Source organism: Anas acuta, chromosome 27, assembly GCF_963932015.1.
Source record: "Anas acuta chromosome 27, bAnaAcu1.1, whole genome shotgun sequence".
Lineage (NCBI taxonomy): Eukaryota > Metazoa > Chordata > Aves > Anseriformes > Anatidae > Anas > Anas acuta.
The window spans coordinates 4,685,501-4,706,302 of NC_089005.1; the positions used below are offsets into that span (position 1 = coordinate 4,685,501).

The 20,802-nt window shown below is 52.9% G+C and overlaps 1 protein-coding gene across 1 annotated transcript; it reads left to right on the forward strand.

Annotated features, from left to right (window-relative positions):
• Nucleotides 1-5,537: 5,537 nt before the first annotated feature.
• Nucleotides 5,538-12,141, forward strand: PROM2 (prominin 2). Its single transcript, XM_068662334.1, has 24 exons — nucleotides 5,538-5,913; nucleotides 6,135-6,184; nucleotides 6,318-6,520; nucleotides 6,642-6,762; nucleotides 6,906-6,969; nucleotides 7,047-7,136; nucleotides 7,241-7,440; nucleotides 7,521-7,595; nucleotides 7,683-7,746; nucleotides 7,857-8,016; nucleotides 8,113-8,265; nucleotides 8,552-8,675; nucleotides 9,200-9,291; nucleotides 9,366-9,450; nucleotides 9,569-9,715; nucleotides 9,835-9,906; nucleotides 9,980-10,072; nucleotides 10,158-10,211; nucleotides 10,588-10,668; nucleotides 10,823-10,891; nucleotides 10,988-11,077; nucleotides 11,268-11,374; nucleotides 11,479-11,557; nucleotides 11,889-12,141. The coding sequence occupies exons 1-23, from the start codon at nucleotides 5,697-5,699 to the stop codon at nucleotides 11,540-11,542; spliced, it is 2,475 nt and encodes an 824-aa protein (XP_068518435.1). The 5' UTR covers nucleotides 5,538-5,696; the 3' UTR covers nucleotides 11,543-11,557; nucleotides 11,889-12,141.
• The last annotated feature ends 8,661 nt before the right edge of the window (nucleotides 12,142-20,802 follow it).

Below are 20,802 nucleotides of genomic sequence, written 5' to 3' on the forward strand. Positions count from 1 at the left end.
CTCAGCGGCGACAGCCCCGCAGGTGCCTGAGGAGCCCCCGCAGCTGCCCGAGCTGGGCCCCGATGCCTTGGCCGAGGCCTTTCCAGAGCTGGCAGGGGACAGCCAGCAGCTGCAGCACGTGCAGGACGAGCTCCTGGCCCACCTGGACATCCCCATCCCCGACATGGAGGAGCTGCTCAGCTGGCTCGATGCCGTGGAGCCCCAGGACGCCTTCCCCGATTTGCCCAGCAGTCCTGCCCTCAGCCGCTTCCTCTCCCAGCTGCCCGACCTCTGCGAGGACATCGAGGAGCCGAGCACGCAGGGACTGGAAGCCACAGGAGCCCTCGGTGAGGTCCCCTCAAGCCCTGGGGTGCGCCCCGAGAAGCTTGAGGGTGGGCTGTCGCTGCAGTCCCCCGTCGTGCCAGCAGTGAGCCCCCCCCTCAGCCCTGCAGCCAGTCCCCTGCCCAGTGTGCTTAGGAGCCCCCTACCCAGTCCACCCCTGAGTCCCCCCAGGAGCCTCCCTGACACCCAGGTCCTCAGTGCCCTTAGTAGAGCCCTGCCCCAACCCCCCCAGCGTTCCCTCAAGACCCGCCCCAACCCCAAGGTCCCCAGTGCCCTTAGTAGAGCCCAGCCCAAATCCCCCCCGAGTTCCCCCAAGAAACACCCCAACCCCAAGGGCCGCAGTGACCATAGGAGACCCCTGCCCAAACGCCCCCTGGGTCCCCTCAAGAGCCCCCTGGCTGCCCCTGCGTCCACCGGCACCGAGCGGGGGGCCAAGCGCCCCGCGCCCAGCAGCACCCCCGGGACAGCGCAGAGCTGCCAGCACAGGAGGCCGACGACAGAGAACCCCCCCCGCAAGGACAGGAAGATGCTGCTGGGCCAGGCTGGCCAAGGCCGCAAGAGACCGTGCCAGGGGAAGACGCGTGGCAGCAGCACGGTGGCTGGCAGCAGCAGGGAAGCAGGCAGCAGCGGGCAGCAGCTGGCGATCAACAGCACCACGGCACCGGTGAAGAGAGCGCGAAGCCCGGGGGCTGCAGGGGGGCAAGGAGCAGCGGCACCAGCTCCCCGCAGAGCGCGGCTGCTGCCGGAGACTCCGAGTGGGGAGCCCCGTGCCGTGCGGCCCCAGGACAGGCTCTGTCCCCAGGCCAGCGGGGCCAAGACGCTGGAGGAGTCGGTGCCCATCACGCCGCAGCAGCGTCCCGAGCGGGAGCGCCTGAAGAAGCTGGCCCAGGAGGAGCGGCAGCGGGCGGCCCACCAGATGAAGATCGGCCCCGTGCAATTCTTCGTGCAGCGGCAGAAGGACCACGCCAGAGCCTACTCTTACGGCTACCCGTGACCGACCTCGGGCTTCTCCTCGACGGCCCCCGCAGCACCCAGGCAGGCACAGAGACCTCTGCAGGCACCTGCTCCAGCTTCAGCCACGCTCCTCAGCCCTTGCCCCTCTCGCTTGCCCTCTCCCCTCTCTCGTGCTGGAGCTAGGGGATGAGCTTGTCACTCTCAGGGATGGGCAACGGGGGCAATGGAAAATGCGTGGCTCACCGAGGAAGGTGGCAATGGGAAGCTGGGGAGATGCTGGCAGCGGCTGGGCTGGGAAAGCTTGCCCATGGCAACTGCTGCTTGGGACACCAAAGGGCTGAGAGACAAGACTTGATTCTTCTTTCAGGGCATTGCTCTTCTTTCCTGCCTTCTGGATTAAATTCCTCTCCTTACGTGGTCACTCAGCAAGGCCTCTGCCTGCAGCTCTTCTTGCACTGGGATGCCAAGGGGATTTCATGCAGCCCGCTCCCGCTGCCCATGCTCAGGCCGTGCATGGATGTGGGCATGGCCAGCACGGACGGCAGAAGATGGATGGATGGATGGATGGATGGATGGATGGATGGATGGATGGATGGAAGAATGGGAGTTGGGAATTGAGCCTTGGGAGCAGCAATGGGAGGTGGCTGGGATAGGAAATGATCAGTGGGATGGGAAGTGATGATGGGGATAGGAATTCATTGTTATGGGAAAAATGGGTTTGATTTTTATTAAATTTAAATTTGTTAATTTTCATTTAATTTGTTGGTTTTATTATTTATTTCATTAAATCCACTTTATTGACTGTGTTGTACAGTATGGCATTGTTTTCTTATTATAAAATTATTAGTATTTAATAGTATTAAATAGTTTTATATATTAATATATTATAAATCGTACATATCGTTATTTATTATTTTGTTTGTTTCTCTTCCTTTTCTACCCTATTAAACTCTCCTTATCACAACGCACTGGTTTGGACTTTATTTTTCCTTCCGAGTCGTTGCGCATTCACTCAGGATGGGGGGACATTAGCGAATGCCTGTGTGCTTCAGATCCAAGGTCACCTTTGCCCTCAACTCAAGATCCATCTTTGCATCTGTTGTTGTGAAACAATGTTAACAACCAGAAAAATAAAAAAGTTTATGTACTTCCTAGCAGCAGCTGTACCTTTGCCGGGGTCTGCTCTCTGCATTTTGAAGACCGTCCCATGCTCTTCCGCCCCTTCAGGAGGAAATGTCTGGTTCTAGGAAAATGCGTCTCTACCTGATGCAAAGCTGTGACGCAGCCTGCAGCCCCTGCAAGCCCTGGGATTGTCCCTGCAGCCCCTCCAACAACTCTGATGTTCCCTGCATCGACTTCAACCACTGCGGTGGGACCTGAGGCCCCTCAAAGCCCTGTCACTCGCCCTGCAGCCCCTCGAGCCCCTGGCATGTTCCCTGCAGCCCCTCCAAGCCTGGCACAGGCCCTAAGAGCTGGCTCCGGGGACTACCCCGGTGCTGTCTCAGGCGGCAATACACACAAGGGGAAGGAATGCATGCAGAAGTCATCTCGTTTCGGAAGGGCAGAAAGTCCTCCCAAGAAGCGGAAGGAGCAAGAGGAAGGCGAGGCAGGCTCCCCCAAGGTAGGGCCATCCCAGGGAACAGGAGGCTGTTGGAAAGGAGAGCAGAGAGCAAAGCAGCAGCAAGCAGGTGATCCCCATCCCTGGGCGAGCTGCGAGCCATGGGACAAGATTGCAGCTGTCCTCCAGGCGAGCACATTGTCAGCTGGCTGCTGCGCTGCTGGGATAGCAGCTGCGGGAGCCTGGCAGCAGAGGGCAGGGAAGCCAAGCAGCTGGGATCCTTCTCTGGGGAAGGGGGCACTGAGCAAGCGCTTGCAAAGGGGGCACAAGCCCTCAGCCTCTGGAGGCGGCGCCTGGCAGGCGTGAAGGAAAGGGATCCCTTCAAGGAAGATGCTGTGGGCTTGCTGAGGCTCGAAGAACAGACGCTGCTGGCTGCTACCAGCGTGCTGCAGCAGCGGCAAGAGAGAGCAAAGCGTGGTGGTTTTCCTCAGCTGGGCAGCTGAGCTCCAGCACAAGCGCTCTCTCCCTGCCCCTCCTGCAACGCCAAGGGGAGAAAAGAGGCTGGAAAGGGCTCAAGGGCTGCCAGAAGGACAGGGAGATCACTCCCCAAGGAGCGTCACGGGCAAAGCAGGCTCAGCACAGCCTGTTCCAGTCCAGCGCGGGGCCTGCTCCTGCGGGGGCTCTCCACAGGCCGCGGCCTCCTCCAGGCCACAGCCACCTGCTCCACCGGGGGCTCCTCCAGCCACAGGGGGGCTGCAGCGTGGAGATCTGCTCCACGGGGGACCCATGGGCTGCAGGGGGACAGCCTGCTCCACCAGGGGCCTCTCCCTGCACAGGCCGCAGGGGAACTGCTGCTGGGAGCCTGGAGCACCTCCGGCCTCCTGCTGCACGGCCCTTGGGGGCTGCACAGAGCTTTCCCACTCCTCCCTGAGCCAGACGCTGCTGGGCAGCAGCTTTTGTTCCCTTTCTTAGATGGGCTCTCCCCCAGGCGCAAACATCATCCTTTTGCTCTGCGTTCTGGGCAGCAGCGGGTGGGTCCCTCCTGGAAGGAGCCTCCTGGAAGCGGCCCTGAGCTCCCATGGGGCAGCTGCTGCATTCTCCTCACAGAGGACAGCCCTGCAGCCCCCCGCTCCCACAGCCTGGCCACGCAAACCCAAGCCAAGACACCGAGCGAGCCTCCCTGATTGCCAGGCAGCAGCTGGCTCAGCCTGGGACCCCAGGCCAGTGCCCACAAGACTCTCCTGGGCCTTCCAAAGCAAGCCTTGTGGGGACGGAGCACCCACAAAGAACGGACTCACACAACAGGACTCCTTGCCAACACCGCCTCACAGACACCTGGGCCTTGAGCGGGTAGCTCCCCTTGAGCGAGCTCATTTCCTTCCCAGGAGCTGAAATGTGCCGTTTCGGGGGCATTTGGGGGCTACAGCGTGCTGCTACGAGGGATGTTGGAGCTCCTGCAGGGCAGTGCTTCCACTAAGGCAAGGCCTTTTCTGCATCTTCTACTGCCCTGCAAGCGAGGATGCTTGGGGCACACAAGAAGCTGGCAGGGGACACAGCTGCAGGGATTGCAGGGATTCCTAAAGTCATAGCCAAATCCAAGAAAGAGAGGAGGACGTGATGCTTTTGATAGAAAGGAGCTGGGTTTTGGGGCAAAAGCCGTCCCTTTTTCCGTCCAAGGGCCACTGCCACCAGCCCCATCCCTTCCACTCCGAAAGTCGCCCCTCCTCAACAATCCTCACTGGGTTTAGGAATTGTTAGCATGGGAAGTGGGAAATATTTGGGATAGTAAATGATTATTATAGTAATTATTATTATATTATTATTATAGTAAATGATAGTAAATGATTATTGGGTTGGGAAATCTCCGGGATTGGATTTTTTTTCTTCTTCATTGTCATTTCCCATATCAATCGCTCAGTTTAATATATTATTGAATAATTTTTGTTCACTTTTTAATGTCTGCCTGCAATCATTCATAGAATTAATGCAGTGGGTGCCCTAACACAGTCCACTCCTGCTTCCCCTGCCTACCCCATGAATTTGTGTGGGGATGGCCACCATGGAAGGGAGTCAATGTATGGGTAGAGAATAGCCCTGGGTCATGGACACCCATGGGAGACTCAGGGAGTGGCAGGAAGAGTGTTTCCCATGGTACAGGGAAGCGGGGGTGGTTGGGGCTGCTTTGCAGACATACAGACTTATACAGATGCCTTGCATGTAATTGCTCTTCTGACTCCATGCTTTTCTAGTCCTGGGAGTTTTGTCCCAGGACAGGGACTCAGTCAAGCCTGTATGTCCAGGGCAGGATTTTCCAGTCCATTGTGCATCTCATTCCCAGAAGGGCTGTGAGGAGCAGCACTTGGTGTTCCCCATCTTCTCCAGCAAGGTGCTGCAAGCACCCCTGGCTGGGGAAAAAGCACCTTTTCTTGGGGGGAACTGCACCACACTGCACGTTGCCTCCCAGAGGAAGCAGCCTGCCTTGCTTCCAGCCATCCCTGCCACTGGTGCTCAGCCCATTCTGGCTTGCAGGATGCAGCCCTGGGGACTCCTCCAGCCCAGGGTGAGGGGGCTTTGCTGCCCATGGGGATGGTGGGGTCTGGGGGGACTCAGTGGTTGTAAAACAGGCCTGGGATGGTTTGGAAAACTGTGTGGCTCATAACCCCACCTCTGCACAGCCCAACCAAGCCCAGATGCCCCAGGGAGCCCTGGGGAGCAGCCGCAGCAGCGTCTGGGCTTGACACAGCAGCCGACCTGTCAGGCAGGTTTCCCAGAGCACTCAGAGAAGCCGGCCAGGACCAGGCATGCCCCTCCGTGTGCTCGCAGGCTGACGGGGCCGCCTGGTTCTCTCCTCACCACTGGAGCCATGCAGGCAGCCGGGCTGCTCCTCACTTGGGTGCTGCTGCGCCCGGCCAGCACCCAGCAATGCCACCCCAGCAGCCCTGGCAGCATTCTCCGCTTCACCGACACCCATGCCGAAATCCGGGTACCAGCACTGCACCGGGTGCCCAGCTCACTCGACCCCCTCTACAGCCTAGTCCGACACTACCTGGACCTCATCCAGCAAAACCCTCTGCCCACAGGTGAGTCTCCCAGGGACCCATGACATTACCTCCGTGGGTGCCACCATCCCTTGGAGCCCCTCTGCAATCCCTGTGCTAGTTACCTAGGAATGGTCAGTGGGGTCTGAACTGCTTTGTCCCTGCACTGAGTGGCACACTGCCAGGGGAGGGATGGGGGCGCATCTTGTGGGACATGGGAGCTGCCCCCAGGGCATTCACTGCCACCACGGTTTCTTTTACAGAGCTTCTCAGGGCAGCCCTGAATGACCCCAGCTCAGTTCAGACATCACAGGTGAGCGGGGACATGGGGACAGGGAAGCCATGGTGGTGGCACTTGCCCAGGATGGGGAATTTGTGACAGTGAGTGTATGGAGTTCCCCAAAATCTGCATGTGACTATGCTGACTGTGCTCTGCTGTCACACAGGTCGTGCAGTATGAGCTCGGCTACATCATCTGTGCTGCAGTGTCTCTGCTCTTCACTGTGACTGTTCCAGTGGCTGGGCTGTGCTTCTGCTACTGCCGGAGCCAGCAGCGGTGTGGGGGCCGCCTGCGTGCCCATCGGCGCTCACTGGGTTGCCGGCGCCGCTGCCTCCTCATCTGCCTCTCCATCACCTCCCTCATCATCCTGTGAGTGCCCTAAAGCCCTCCACCACTGTCCCCCCTCATCTCAGGGTGGGCTGTGCCTATGGGGACAGGGATGGGGTTGCTCTGTGGGATCTCCCCATCACTGCCTGCTTGTCCCTGGCAGGACCAGTGCCATCTGTGCGTTGGTCACCAACCAGCGGGTGAAGGAGCAGATGGAGCCAGGGCTTGGTGCTGTTCCAGACACACTGCGCACACTGCGGCAGCACATTGCCAATGTCCCCCAGGTGGGTCCCCAAGCAGCTCTGCTATCCCAGGGTGGAGCAGACTGGGAGGCCAGGTGAAGTTGGTGCATTTTTAATGGCAAAGTAATATCTTGGAGAATGTTACTGCCATGTGCCCCCGTACACCAGTTCCTCTCTCTTTGCAGGGTGTGCAGATGGTGGTAGACCAGTTTGAAGTGCCCCGGCAGCAGATAATCTCCGACCTGGCAGGTAAGCATTGTACAGTCTCCCAGTGCACCCCAGCCTGGGCTGGGACAAGCAGCTGATGGTATCATGGTGCCTTGCAGGAGTAAGTCGCAGCGTGGGACTCTCCATCCATGCACAGCTGAAGGCAATGACCTACGCAGCACTGGCAGACCTGAAGGACAGGGCAGGAGGTATGGCTGAGCATGGCTCTCCCTTGGGCCACTGTCAAAGCCTTGCCAGGGACTGGGGTGGCCAAGTGGAGCAGTAAGAACTAGCCTTGGGCTTTCTCTTTAAGACCTACAGACCTCGCTGCACCATTTACAGATTCTCGACAAGACAGTGCGGGTGCTGACAGCAGCACGGGCTGAGCTGGAGCCAGTGCTGCGCGAACAGCGGCAGCGTGTGGTCGCACTCCTAGACGACCCACGTTGCACCTCCTGCGCCAGCATCCTGGGTAGGGCACAGAGCCTGGAGCTGGGTGCTGACTACAGCAAGGTGAGACGGGGTGCTGGTCCCCATGCCACCACCCCTCTGGCACCAACAAGGCTCATGGGATGCTTTCTCCTACCCCCTAGGTGCCCTCAGTGGAGAAGGTTTTGAAGACATTGGCTGGTCTGCCCCGAAGTGATTTTGCAGAGATGATTCGGCAGGTGGGGGCAGATGGGGTTGAAGTGGGGTAGCCTGGTGCTCACAGGCAGCCCCATCTGAGCTGCTCCTACCCTCTCTTCTCCTCACAGGGCAACGGTACCTTCAACTCTATCCCAGAGCTGGCTGTGGAGAGGATGGCACAGGTCATTCAGGGTGAGCAAGACCCTCATGCAGATCAGTGTTGCCCTCCGTGGGGTAAATCTGGATTTAGGGAGGTGGCATGGGACACACAGACCCCCTTCACCATGGTCTTGGTCCTGCAGAGCTGCGGGAGGAGATGACCAAAATGTCAGAGAAGGTGCAGAGCATTGCCGATGGCTTTCCCCTCCCTGACTATACCTGGCATGTCAGTGAGGCCCTGCTGAAGGCAGAGAACCGGAGCCAGCCTTTCCTCCGTGAGGTGGAGCGCTTCGAGTGGTACAGGTGACACAAATGGGTTCTGGGGGTGCAGTGGAGGTGGGTGCTGAGCCCCTATGAGCCATATCTAGGAAGGTATTGTGAGGCTGCAACTTTCTCCAGGTGGATCATGGGCATGGCACTGTGCTCCATCATCCTCCTCATCACTGCCTGCAACGTGGTGGGGATGGCCCTGGGGACATACGGGCTCTCCAAGCGGGAGGACCCAAGCGACTACGAGTGCCGAGGAGAAGCTGGCGCCAAGTTCCTTATGGTGTAAGCATCCCTCTGGGTCCCAGGGGTCTGTAGCCATCTCATGCTACCCCAAAAAGCAAAAGCAAAGGGACGAACCTGGAGCCACCTGAGCAGAAAGGCTTTTGTAGCCACCGCCTGCGCCAGCGGGTCTGGGAGAAGCTGCTCCTCCCTGGGATCCTGCAGCTCCCGCGCCCAGCCAGCATGCCCAGGCGCAGGAAGGAGCCGCAGGGCTGGGCAGGTTGCCGCAAGCCTGCTCAGGTCTGCAAAGCTGTCAGCAGTGCCTCCGTGCCTCCTCTCCCTCTTTCAGTGGCGTAGGCCTGGGTTTCCTGTTCTCCTGGCTCCTCATCCTCTTGGTTTTTGCCACGTTCCTGGTTGGGGGCAACATCCAGACACTGGTTTGCAGGAATTGGGTCAACCAGGAGATTTATAAGGTGGGTAGCCATGCATCTGTCCATCACTCCATCCACGTCTGCTTGGGTACACCAAGATGCCTACAAATGCCTCCTCTCCTTGAACCCTGCTTGGAAAGCCTTATCCTAAACCAAAATATTAAGATAAGGATTAGGCCGCTGGATTTGCAACAGGAGCGTGAAATTGGCTTTGTGCTGGTTAATTTGTTTGGAGTGACAGCGCTCCCACCTTCACCCCTATCCCCTGGGTGTTTGGGGACACTGGGGGTGGATGGGGTGCTCTGAGGTGCTTGTGACTGGTGACATGCTGCTGTGGGGCTGGGAATGGCACCAGGGCTTATACTGCAGTCATGCACAAACAGGCAGGGCCATGCAAAGGGCTCTCCATTGCTTCCCTTCCCAACATCATACAAACACATGCAAGATTAGCTCCAGATGGGATGGGGTACACCAGCATGCACCTGTGAGGGCAGAGCAACCCCAAAATTATGTCTGGGAGTGCCTGTGTCTCACCCTACCCCTCTTTTTCTTACTGTTTTGCCCAGTTCATTGACACCCCTGGGAACCTGCCTCCATCCATGAACCTCACCCACCAGCTCAACCTCAGGAGAGACTCCAACCTCAGCACCACTTACCGGTAGGTGCTCACAGGATACCACCTCTGCCCCTAATTAGTGTGAGGCTTGTGGTGATGCTGCCACTGTCTTGCAGGGAGTGCAAGAGTGGTGCAGGTCTGTGGGAGGTGCTGCAGCTTGAGAAGTCCTATAACCTGGATGAGCACCTCAAAACCCCCAAGGTGAGGGCTGGCTTCAACCAGAGCTTCTGGGAAGGGGAATGCAAGAGCTTTATTGAGGCTAATGGGATGGAGGTACCTGGTCCCAAACCTGTGGCATCCCCCTGTCTCACGTCCACAGTACACAGCCAACTTCCAAAAACGCCTGGGTGACTTCACAACGCACCTTGGCGATGTGCGGCTCCTCCGCAGTGAGGGCAGGCAGGATCTGGAGACCTTTGCCCGCAGTGGCGTGGATGAGGTAGACTATGGACGCTTCCAGGAGGAGGTGAGGGGATTCTGACAGGGAGATGGTCCCCCCAGTGGTGGGCACGTTGCGGTCAGCCCAACAGGGAGTCACGTTCCAGGGCTGGTTTTCGAGCAGACTATGAATCTATCTTCCTCCAGATGAAAATCCCTGTGGTACAGACCAGCCTCCCTGGCCTTGCAAGGAGCCTGGAGGGGCTGCAGAAAATGCAGGTGAGTGGTGGGTCAGGCAGCAGGGTCTACCTGCATGCCCAGAGGGCTGTCCTCATCCCACTGTTCCCTGCAGAGGAATGGCACAGTGGCAGGGCGGCTGGCTACTGAAGCCCAAGCGCTGTGGCAGATGCAAAACTCCACGGTGCAAACACAGGAGGCTTTGGTGGTGAGTCCATGTCTGACGGGCATCTTGTGTCACTGTGGAGGGGGGAACATGGCTTTTGCAGCTGTTTCACCTCTCTGTTCTGCAGGTGAAGCTGGGAGAAAGCATCCGTTTCCTCTCTCAATTGGCACCACACCTCCAGGTACTATTTTCAGCTCCAAAAAATATGCAGTGCCATATGGGTCTTGTTACCCAGCATCCCAGAAGTGATTTATAGGGTGATGGAAGACCAGGAAAGATGTAACCCCAGGAGGACTGGTTTCTTCAGTGACTCAGTTTTGCTGCTGCAAATTAGAACCCCCTTGCAGCACTCAAAGCTGCATCCCTGACAGAGCCATCCCATGTTGTTTAGCCCACTCCCTGACAGGAGTTTTCTCTCTCCCTGCCTACCAACTATCAGACCCAATTTTAAGCATCACTCTGCACATTCCACTCCCCACACACCTGGGGCACCTGTCCCACTGGACCAGTGATGCTCACTGCTCTAAGGGTGCTCTGTGCTTCATGTGCTTCTCCAGGAGCGGGTGAAGACTACACTGGCCACCACAGCCGCAGTGGAAGCCCAGCTGCCCTTGCAAGCCCAGCAGATCCTCCGGCAGGTGAGCCAGGGCTGGATGAGCCCTCAGGGGGATAAAATTCCCCACAGCCAGAAAGGAAGAGCGGTAAAGAGGCTCTGGAAGAAGGGAATGAGCACCTGGAACCTCCAGCCCTCATTTCCAAGCCTCACCTCCATGCTGCCTTCCCTCTGCTCAGGAGATTGGCTGCTTCACAAGGAAGGAGCTGAGGTACTTTGCACAGTACCTACACTGGGTTGGGCACACGGTAAGTGCACGCCTTTGCTGTGGAGTTGAGGAAGCGGACTGCATCTCACTGAGTTGGGAGTGATTTTACACTTTGCGTCCTCACTTTTTTTTCCAGCTTAGGGAGGATGTGGCTTCATGCCAGCCACTTGCCACGGCCCTAGACAATGGGCGGGTGATCCTGTGTGACCGCATTGCTGACCCTTGGGTAAGGACCCTGTGGTTATGGTCCCTCTGTGGATGCCCTTACCCAAGGTGGCACATATTCAGTGCAGCTGAAGCTGACAGCAGCCCTGATGCCCCCACATCAGGACCAGCTAACACAAGACTCCCCAGACCCCTCTGGGCCTGCCTCTCCCTGAACAGCCAAGCAGGACCTGTGTGCTCTCTCCTTGCAGAATGCTTTCTGGTTCAGCCTGGGATGCTGCACCTTCTTCCTCATCCCCAACATCATCTTCGCCATAAGGCTCACCAAACATTTCCGCCCCATCCGCAACAGACTCATGTAAACAGTGGGCACAGGGTGGGCAGACTCTCTAAGATGATGCAAGGAGGGGAGTTGTGTGCTCTTCCTCAACCATCTGATTATTTCTCCTTCTCCCTCTACAGCTCTACAGGGTCAGAGGAGACCTGTCCTTTCCACATCCCACGTGTCACAGCACTCAAGCTCTAGGCCAGGCTCTGCCAGGTATGGTGGCAGGCTGAGACCTGGGGCACTTGCTTCAGGAGCTCCTGCCTGTCATACTAATGTGCAAACATTACAGGGCTTCCTCCACCTCAGTGTCCTTGGGGGTCTGAGCATTCTTCCTGGCCATAGGACACTCAAGTGTTGTAGGGTTCCAGGTCCCTCTGACATCTATTTCTCAGTGTCCTTCAGGGTCTGAGAATCCTTCCCAGTCACAGGGTACTTGTGTCCCTGTGCTGTAGGGATCCAGGACCCTCCAACAACCCTTCCTCAGTGACCTTGGGGTCTGTACATCCTTCTGGGGCACAGGAGCACTTGCGTCTGTGCATTGTAGGACCCCGGATCCCTGTGACGTCTCTTCCTCAGTGTCTGAGCATTCATCAGGGACACCCCCAGAGCCTGGTTGATGGAGGGTACCAGGACGTGCCCGCGCAGATCCCGCTGACCACTGGTGCTCCTGCTGCATATGCAGACCCTGCTGGGATGCACACCCAACTCCCTGCCGCCCTCCTGCAGCAGCACACTGCGATGCTTCTCTGCTCCCAGGATGGACCTAGGAATGGAGTACATTAAACCCTCCCATGCTAAACCCACCACCACCTGCCTTTTTTTTTTTTCTTTGCGATCACCAGTGCTGGGTCTTTGTAGGGAACCGTTTGGGCCTGAGGGATGCAGCCCCTCAGGGGAGCACACTAGGCCCACAGTCCCCTCTGCCTCCTCAGAGGCTCCCAGGGCTGAGGCTGCCCACAGTGGGGGTGAGGCCATGGCTGTAGGGGCTCCAGATCTGGGGCTGAGGGGAGCTGCGGGTTGGGAAGGCTGAGGAGATGCTGCGGGAGGGCCACGAGGGCCATGAGAGGCCAAGACAGGGGCACTCCATGGCCGTCCCAGGGAGGAGAGGCCCTGGAATGGTGGCCTCTGGAGCTCCGGGGCTGGGAACGCTCTGCAGCCAAGGGTAGGTGGCAGCTCAAGGACTCTGGGGCAGGGTGTCATCAAGAGGTGGCGAGGCTGGGCCCAGCTACCCACAGGACCCCGGCTCCATCCACCCAGACCCAGGCAGGGGCCTTGGTGGAGCTGTGCTGGAGTCACAGGAACAGAGACCCAGAACCCCTGTGGGCTGGGGCCCTCCAGGCTGGGTCCTCAGTGCACTGGAGATATTCACCAGCATTTATGATCATTAATTATCATTGCTTTGCCCTGGCTGGTGTTTCTGGTAGTCCTCGAAGAGGCTGGTGAAAAAAAGCAGCCCTTGTGGTGGTCGCAGGGATTTTAGGAAGCAGGAAACCCCTTTGCCCAAGGCCTGAAAGATGAGACATAAGTAATCCCACCTCTTAAAATGAATTAGATGTAAGTTGTGAGGGGAGCAGGAGGCAAAAAAAAAATCTGGCTGAGTCTTCAATTTTGTGGGTAGGAGACCCTGCCAGAGGTGGGGATCGTTTTCAAGCTCCACTAGCTGAAATAGTATGTGTTTCATATGTTTTGTGGTTCGGAAGCTGCTTCCCCACAAGGAAACACAGCCGGGGCCTTTGACTTCCAATTTACAGCATTTATGGCTTTGTGGTAGGAAATGTCTAAAATTTCTGTAGTATGCTCCATAATCTTTAAAGCACTTTGACCCTACCAGCAAGTGATTATTTACGAAATCTATTAAGGAGTTGACAGATCCATGCCTTCAAAGTGAGTGAAGATTTCCCTGCATTTCCTTAACTGAAATACTCTCTGCTTGGTAACTGACACGGAAATACCCCATTTTATGCATTATTAAAGGATTACTGCTACCCAAAGCCAGCAATAATGCATAAAATACCTATGTTATGCATTATTTAGGTTGTTGCTGCCCAAAGCCATCTGGTTCAATGCAGTATTTGCCAGCAGAGGTCAGTATTGCAAAGCCTTTTTGCAAAGAAGGGCTTTGGTGAGTGCAAGCCCAAAGAATTTCTGCAGGAACCCAATGGGATGTCCTCAGCCCACATAAAAACTGTGTGGTGGTGTCACCAGCAAAAATTCTCTTTAAAATGAATCATTTCCAGCTGGCAACCGGTCATGAGTGGTGTTCCCCAGGGGTTGGTGTTGGGGCTCATCCTCTTTAATATCCTTACAGATGATATGGATAAGGGAATTGAGTGCACTCTCAGTAAGTTTGCAGATAACGCCAAATTGCAGTGAACTGTCAATCTGCTGGAGAGTAGGGTGGCCCTGCAGAGGGACCTGGGCAGGATGGGTCAAGGGGCTGAGGCCAACAGCATGAGGTTCAACATGGCTAAGTGCCTACTCTGCTCTGGTGAGGCCACACCTCAAGTGCCGTGTTCAGCTTTGAGCTCCTCACTGCAAGAAGGACATTGAGGCCCTGGAGCATATCCAGAGAAAGGCCACAAAGCTGGTGAAGGGCCTGGAACACAAGTCCTGTGAGGAGTGGCTGAGGGAAATGGGCTTGTTTAGTCTGGAGAAGAGGAGGCTCAGGGCAGACTTTATTGCTCTCTGCAACTACCTAAAAGGAATATGTGGGGAGCTGGGGGTCGGCCTCTTCTCGCAGATAACTAGTGATAAGACAAGAGGGGATGGCTTCAAATTGCACCAGGTGAAGTTCAGGTTGAAAAAGAACAGAAAAAAAAAAAAAAAATCTCAGAAAGAGCAGTCAGGCATTGGAACTGAAGGTGGTAGGGTCACCATCCCTGGGGGTGTTTAAGGAAAGGTTGGACCTGCTGCTCAGGGACATGGCTTAGTGGGTGATTTTGGTGGTAGGGGGATGGTTGGACCAGATGATCTTGGAAGTCTTTTCCAAACTTAATGATTCTGTGATTTTGTCTTCAGAGGAAGGCTGGTGGAGAGGAGAGGCAGTGGTACCACAGTGGGGTACAGAGAAGAGATGTTAGTACCAGGAATTCAATTAGAAAATACATCTATGAACCTTCTGGGTATATTTTGAAGGCTTACCATCATGTAATTCTTACAAAATTGTAAAGGAAAGGCATACCTCATGTTTTTAAGCCCCTCTCAACAGGAGTACTACATTTTAAATAAAAATATACTCAGTATATGGTACAGAAGAGCAAAGGGCTTATCTACCTGAAAAGGCAAGTAACTGAAAATATTTCTTGGGCTGATCCATTGATTAAAAAAACATACAGGTGTGCAAACAAAGGAGCCTTTGTTCTTCTTACCAATTTATTTCTTGTAGCTGGACTATAGTAAATGAAGTGCCACACAGATGAGCTATGAATAACAGAGGAGTTCATCTCAAGAGAGATGATTGTTATAAATATGCGTGGTCAGAAGTACTGTAGTGCTGTTTCCTGCTTGGTAGATAGACAGATTTAAAACCTGACTGGTTGCATCTCTGGGTTAGTAGTATATAACCAATGAATGATCCAGGAAATTGTTCTAAACCAAATAGGCCGGGGCTTTTCAGTTTTTAGAAAAAAAAAAAAAAAATAAAAAAAAAAAATGAGGACAAGCTGGTTAATGATTCCTCAGCTGAAGAAAGGTCATAAGGTTTATGAATAACTTCTGATTCCTTCTCAAAGGGGCTTCCTACAGTGGTTTAACAACCAATGGACACCTCCACTCCCACCAACGAATGGCCTGCTCTCTCACTCCACCTGAAAAAAAAAAGACTTCACAGAACCAAATGGAGAAAAAATTAGTCTCTAATTCCTATGATAAAGTGATGTTCGGCCACTTCTTGGGAAGAGGGGCCTCAATACATGTAGCAGTTGCCTGGAAAGACAGACACTTCCATAACAAGACACACACACACACACACACCCTTCTGCTTTCACTTCCCCAGGTTTTATTGCAGAGCATGGCATTATGTAATATGGAGCATCGTTTTGGTGAGTTTAGGTTGGCTGCAACAGTGATGTCCCGTTGAGCTCTTGCCTAGCCCCAGCCTACTGTCTTTTGGGGACGGGGGGGGTGATGGGGGGAGGAAGGGGCTCAAGAGACAGCCTTGATTCTGTGTCAGCAGGAGCCAAAATGTTGGTGAGGTATCAACACTGATCTAGCTAGAAGAGCAGAACACAACGCTGTGGTGAAAGTGAACTCCATCCCTGTCAGACCCCATACAGTCCCTTCTGTAGGCTGACACACCTTCCCCTTGCTCATTTATTGATAACATAAGGACTAGAAATGACTTATTTCCAGCTCCTGGATGCAGTATTTTACAAAAAGTGGTTATCTCCTTCATCAGAGGTGTGGCTTTTTTTTTTTTCCTCTATCTTGTTTTGTATGGGATCTGTGTTCTGTGCATTTAACTAAACCATTAAACCATTTCCCTTCTCATATCTTCTCTCTTGAAATTCAACCCCTGCAGCACCTCACCTGGCACACCTTCCTTGTGCTCTATGACTGACCCCGAGAAATGTCTACAGAAGATCAATAATTCAATGACTAGACAGCAGCAGGAGCTCTGGCGCTAGCCCAGGTGCAGTTCCTCACCAACAGCTATTTTGAGATATAAATCCCTTTTTCTTAGTCCCAGAAATAAGGAACTGGTGGGAACTAAGGAAAAAAAAATTACAGGAAAAGCATTTGCAGTCAATTGTACTACAATCAGCCTATTTTTGGAATTAAAATAACATGAGGTCTTACTATTGTTTCATTTTCCTTTTATTCCTTTCTATTTTTCAAGGAACACCCACCTCTTTTTTCTCCAGAAAAAGGACTTTTGTCCTTTTACATCTACTTCTCTCATCATCTCCTTTAAATATCTCCAAAAAATAAAACTGTAGCATCTCCAGAAGAAACAGCTGCAGCAAAACGTTACTCCAAACTTCATTCTCATCCCAGTCCCCATGATATTCCCATGATATTTGTGCAATGGATGACCTGAGGAATCTTTAGCAGAATAACTCCAGCTCCCACACATGCTGAGCTTGGTGAGAATTCAAGTCCCAGAAGATTTGCTCCAGTTTAATTTATTTTTTACGTGACAAAATCCTTGGACTATTGATACCATAAAAATATTTTGAATGGTGCAGATGTTTCTGGCCAGAATACAGACAATAAAATACCCTGGGAATTATAAACCGTGTTTTATTATTAGTATTGATTATTATTTCCTATTTAATGGTTGCAGATGGGGCTTTGCTTGCAAGATACCACATTGTGCCAAGCCTGGTGTGAGCAATCTTCCTGGTCCCTTGGCAAAGTTTATGTTCCTCCATCCTCCTTAAGCCCTGCTAGATACCAACTCGAAGCCCTGACAAGCCTACATGTTTCTATCCTTGTAACCTAATCCACAGTTGTTCTGAACAGATTTAACATAACTTTTATTGTCCCAGCCTTCTCCAAGCAGGCTGCAAGCCACGGCATTTACACTACAGCTGATTGCTGGTGGGAGTTAGCAGGAGATAGAAATAAGGAATTTCTCCTTTAGGAGAGTTGCAGGCTGTGATGTATCAGCTCAGCCACTCATGCTACCACATCTCAATTGTAGATATATTAACTGGTTGGCAAAACCTAGATGTTGCTATGGTGTGAAGTCTTTGCTGTTGCTTACAGATAATTGCTATCCAGGGAAGAAAACACAATTCTAAATGATTTTTTCCACACCCCAAGCAAAGTTCAACTTCCTTATCTCCATGCTGGACTAATGGGAGGTAGCTTTTTTTTTTTTTCCCTTTAAGAAAGTCATGCCCATAGGATAATCTTGGCTTGATTCTGAAAACAGGAATATTATGTGTAGGTTTTTGTTTGTTTGTTTTTACTGTATTAAAAAAAAAAATAAAAAAAAATAAAAGAGCTGCATCTGCACCCCAGTACACTCACTGTAACAGTGCATCTGAGGAGTGATGTTACAAATCTCAGTTTTTTATAAATAAAACATTTGCAAATCTCAGCTGCCTTCAAGCTCTGGCTGAAAAACAGCCAGCATCCCTGGGGATAAACCTTTAGGATCATCCCAAATGCTGCTTGTTTATACCAGGTAAGAGAGAGCGTGCAGCTTTTAAGCTAACAGCGTAGTTTCTGCAACACTTGCATCTCCAATGCTCAGCACTGAGGTATCCATGGAGATGGCTATGGGGAGCATCGTGCCCATGACAACTCTGCACGAGCATCTGGAGCATCTTCAGAGCAGCATTCCTCTCCCTAGTCTCTTCCCTGCATTAGACGATTACTGGCTTGTTCTTGCTCCCTCGCAGGGGACAGTAAAGCTTTTCTCCAGCAGCAATTCCCCTTCCAAAATAAAAGGTCAAAAAATGAAACATATGGAGCAGATTTGGTACTAATGTCTCTGAGTATTTGGTATATAATGTCTCTTTTGTATATAGTATCTCCTTGACATATAACAGAATCATAGAGCCATTAAGGTTGGAAGAGACCTCCAAGATCATCTGCTCCAACGGTCCCCCTACCACTAATGTCACCCACTAAATCATTTCCCCAAACATCATGTCCAACCTTTCCTTAAACACCCCCAGGAATGGTGACTCCACCACTTCCCTGGGCAACCTGTCCCAATGCCTGACTGGCCTTTCTGAGAAGAAATGTCTCCTCATTTCCAACCAGAACCTCCTCTGGCACAACTTGAGGCCATTCCCTCTAGTCCTATCACTAGTTATCTGCGAGAAGAGGCTGACCCCCAGCTCCCCACATATTCCTTTTAGGTAGTTGCAGAGAGCAATAAAGTCTGCCCTGAGCCTCCTCTTCTCCAGACTAAACAAGCCCATTTCCCTCAGCCACTCCTCACAGGACTTGTGTTCCAGGCCCTTCACCAGCTTTGTGGCCCTTCTCTGGATATGCTCCAGGGCCTCGATGTCCTTCTTGCAGTGAGGGGCCCAAAACTGAACACGGCACTTGAGGTGCGGCCTCACCAGAGCAGAGTACAGGGGGACGATCACCTCCCTGGTCCTGCTGGCTGCACTATTCCTGATACAAGCCAGGATGCTGTTGGCCTTCTTGGCCACCTGGGCACACTGCTGGCTCATGTGCAGGTGAGCATCGACCAACATGCCCAGAGCCTTTTCCTCTGCACAGTTTCCAGCCACTCTGCCCCAAGCCTGTAGCACTGCTTGGGGTTGTTGTGGCCAAAGTGCAGGACCTGGCACTTAGCCATGTTGAACCTCATCCCATTCGCCCACTGATCCATCCTGTCCATCGATCAGCCCATCGATCCATCCTGTCCAGGTCCCTCTGCAGGGCCTTCCTGTCCTCTGGCAGATCAACACTTCCTCATAATTTGGTGTCATATGCAAACTTATTGAGAGTGCACTCAATTCCCTCATCCATATCATCAGTAAAGATATTAAAGAGGATGGGCCCTAACACTGACCCCTGGGGAACACCACTGGTCACCACTGGTCACCAGCTGGATTTCACTCTTTCACCACCACTCCCTGGGCCTGGCCATCCGGCCAGTTTTTAACCCAGCAAAGAGTGTACCTGTCCAAGCCATGGGCTGCCAGTTTCTCCAGGAGAATACTAAGGGAGACCATACCAAAGGCCTTGCTGAAGTCTAGGTAGACTATGTCAACAGGCTTTCCTTCATCCACCAGGAAGGTCACCCGGTCATAGCAGGAGATGATGTTGGTCAGGCAGGACTTGCCTTTCATGAACCCATGCTGACTGGGCCTGATCCCCAGGTAGTCCCGCATATGCTGCATGATTTCATTCAAGATGACCTGTTCCATCACCTTTCCTGGCACCAAGGTCAGGCTGACAGGCCTGTAGATCCCCAGATCCTACTTACGACCCTTCTCATAGATGGACATCACATTAGCAAGTCTCCAGTCATCCAGAACCTCTCTGGATGACCACGACCACTGACAGATGATAGAAATCACATCTGTCAGCTCCCTCAGCACCCTCGGGTGGATGCCATCTGGCCCCATGGACTTGTGACAGTCCAGGTGAAGCAGCAGGTCTCTAACTGTTTCCACCTGCACTGTGGGAAGGTTCTTCTGCTCCTCATCCCAGACTTCCAGTTCAGAAGGCTGAGTATGCTGAGGATAAGTGGTCCGGCTAGTAAAGACACACAAAGAAGGCAATAAGAACATCAGCCTTTTCCTTATCCTCTATAGTCATGTTCCCCCTGCACCCAGTAAAGAATGGAGATTCTCTTTGGCCCTTCTCTTGCCATTGATATAATTGATGGCAATCTCACCCTTCTCTTGGGACTGTTCCCCCAGCCCCATCTCATCATGAGCATGACCCACAGCACTAGCCTCACAAAAAGCCTGTCAGCTTCCCAGCTGGAAGATGTGTCAAAATGCATGTAAAGGTGCACATCATGTGGGAAACTGTTTCAATGTGTTAAAAAACCTAATAGCTGTAAGCCTAAAAAATATAATAATTCCCCTGAAGGCTCACATTGCCCAAGCCCAGTTTACCTTTGCTTGTTTCACTGACACCTGGAGGAAAGAGGGCTGAATGCTCAGCAGAGGGAATGGTAGAAAACAAGGTGGACACGGCCCTGGAAAACTTTACTTGTGGGAAGAGGGGGAGATTAGGGCAGGAGCATCTGGGCTAAACAGAATTGCACACACTTTTGGTGAGAGAAGTGGGCTTAATTATCTCGTCCTTCCCAAGCACTTGAATTAGAAACTGTCACTGGGAGTGAGAGTTTGATTCAGTCTCCTGTGAGTAAACGAATCCTGTGAATAAACAAAGCAGAGCTCTATAGCAAAATTATGTATAGAAAAAATATGGATTAAAAAAAAAAAAAAAAAGCCTTACGGTTCTCTTTTTCATTTCACCATCTTCAATCTTGTGTCATAGCAGTCTTTTTTTTTTTTTTTTTTTCTTATTTAAAAACAAAACAGCCTGTGTTTTCTGAAATTCCCATAGGGGAAACTGATTAGTTTTGCCCCTTTCCCAGTTCAAACCAGACCCATTTCAGAGGCAGCCCCAGGGACTGCAGCATCATCGCTGCTCCCATCACCCTTCCCACTGCAGGGACAATGTTCCAATACGTCACAGCTGGGATTTTGTCAAGCTCCTGCATGCTTTCAGCTCGCAGCTGACGTATATCTGGATAGGAACTGGCACTGAAGCAATTTCCTGAAACTGCATCTGAGACTGGCACAGATGATTTATGTAAAAACAATGAAAATGGGAGTGCCTTCACCTGCCTGGGGTGTGTCCTGGATTATTTTTAAGGAGCTGACCTCAGTGCTGCCACACTATGTCATCTGATCATGCTCCCATTTCTGAAAGTCTTCCAAGGGGATTGCAAGTTAAAAATAAATGGGAGAGGTGAAGGAAAGCCTCCTGATGAGTCAGATATTACTAGCCCTGAAAAAAAAAAAAAA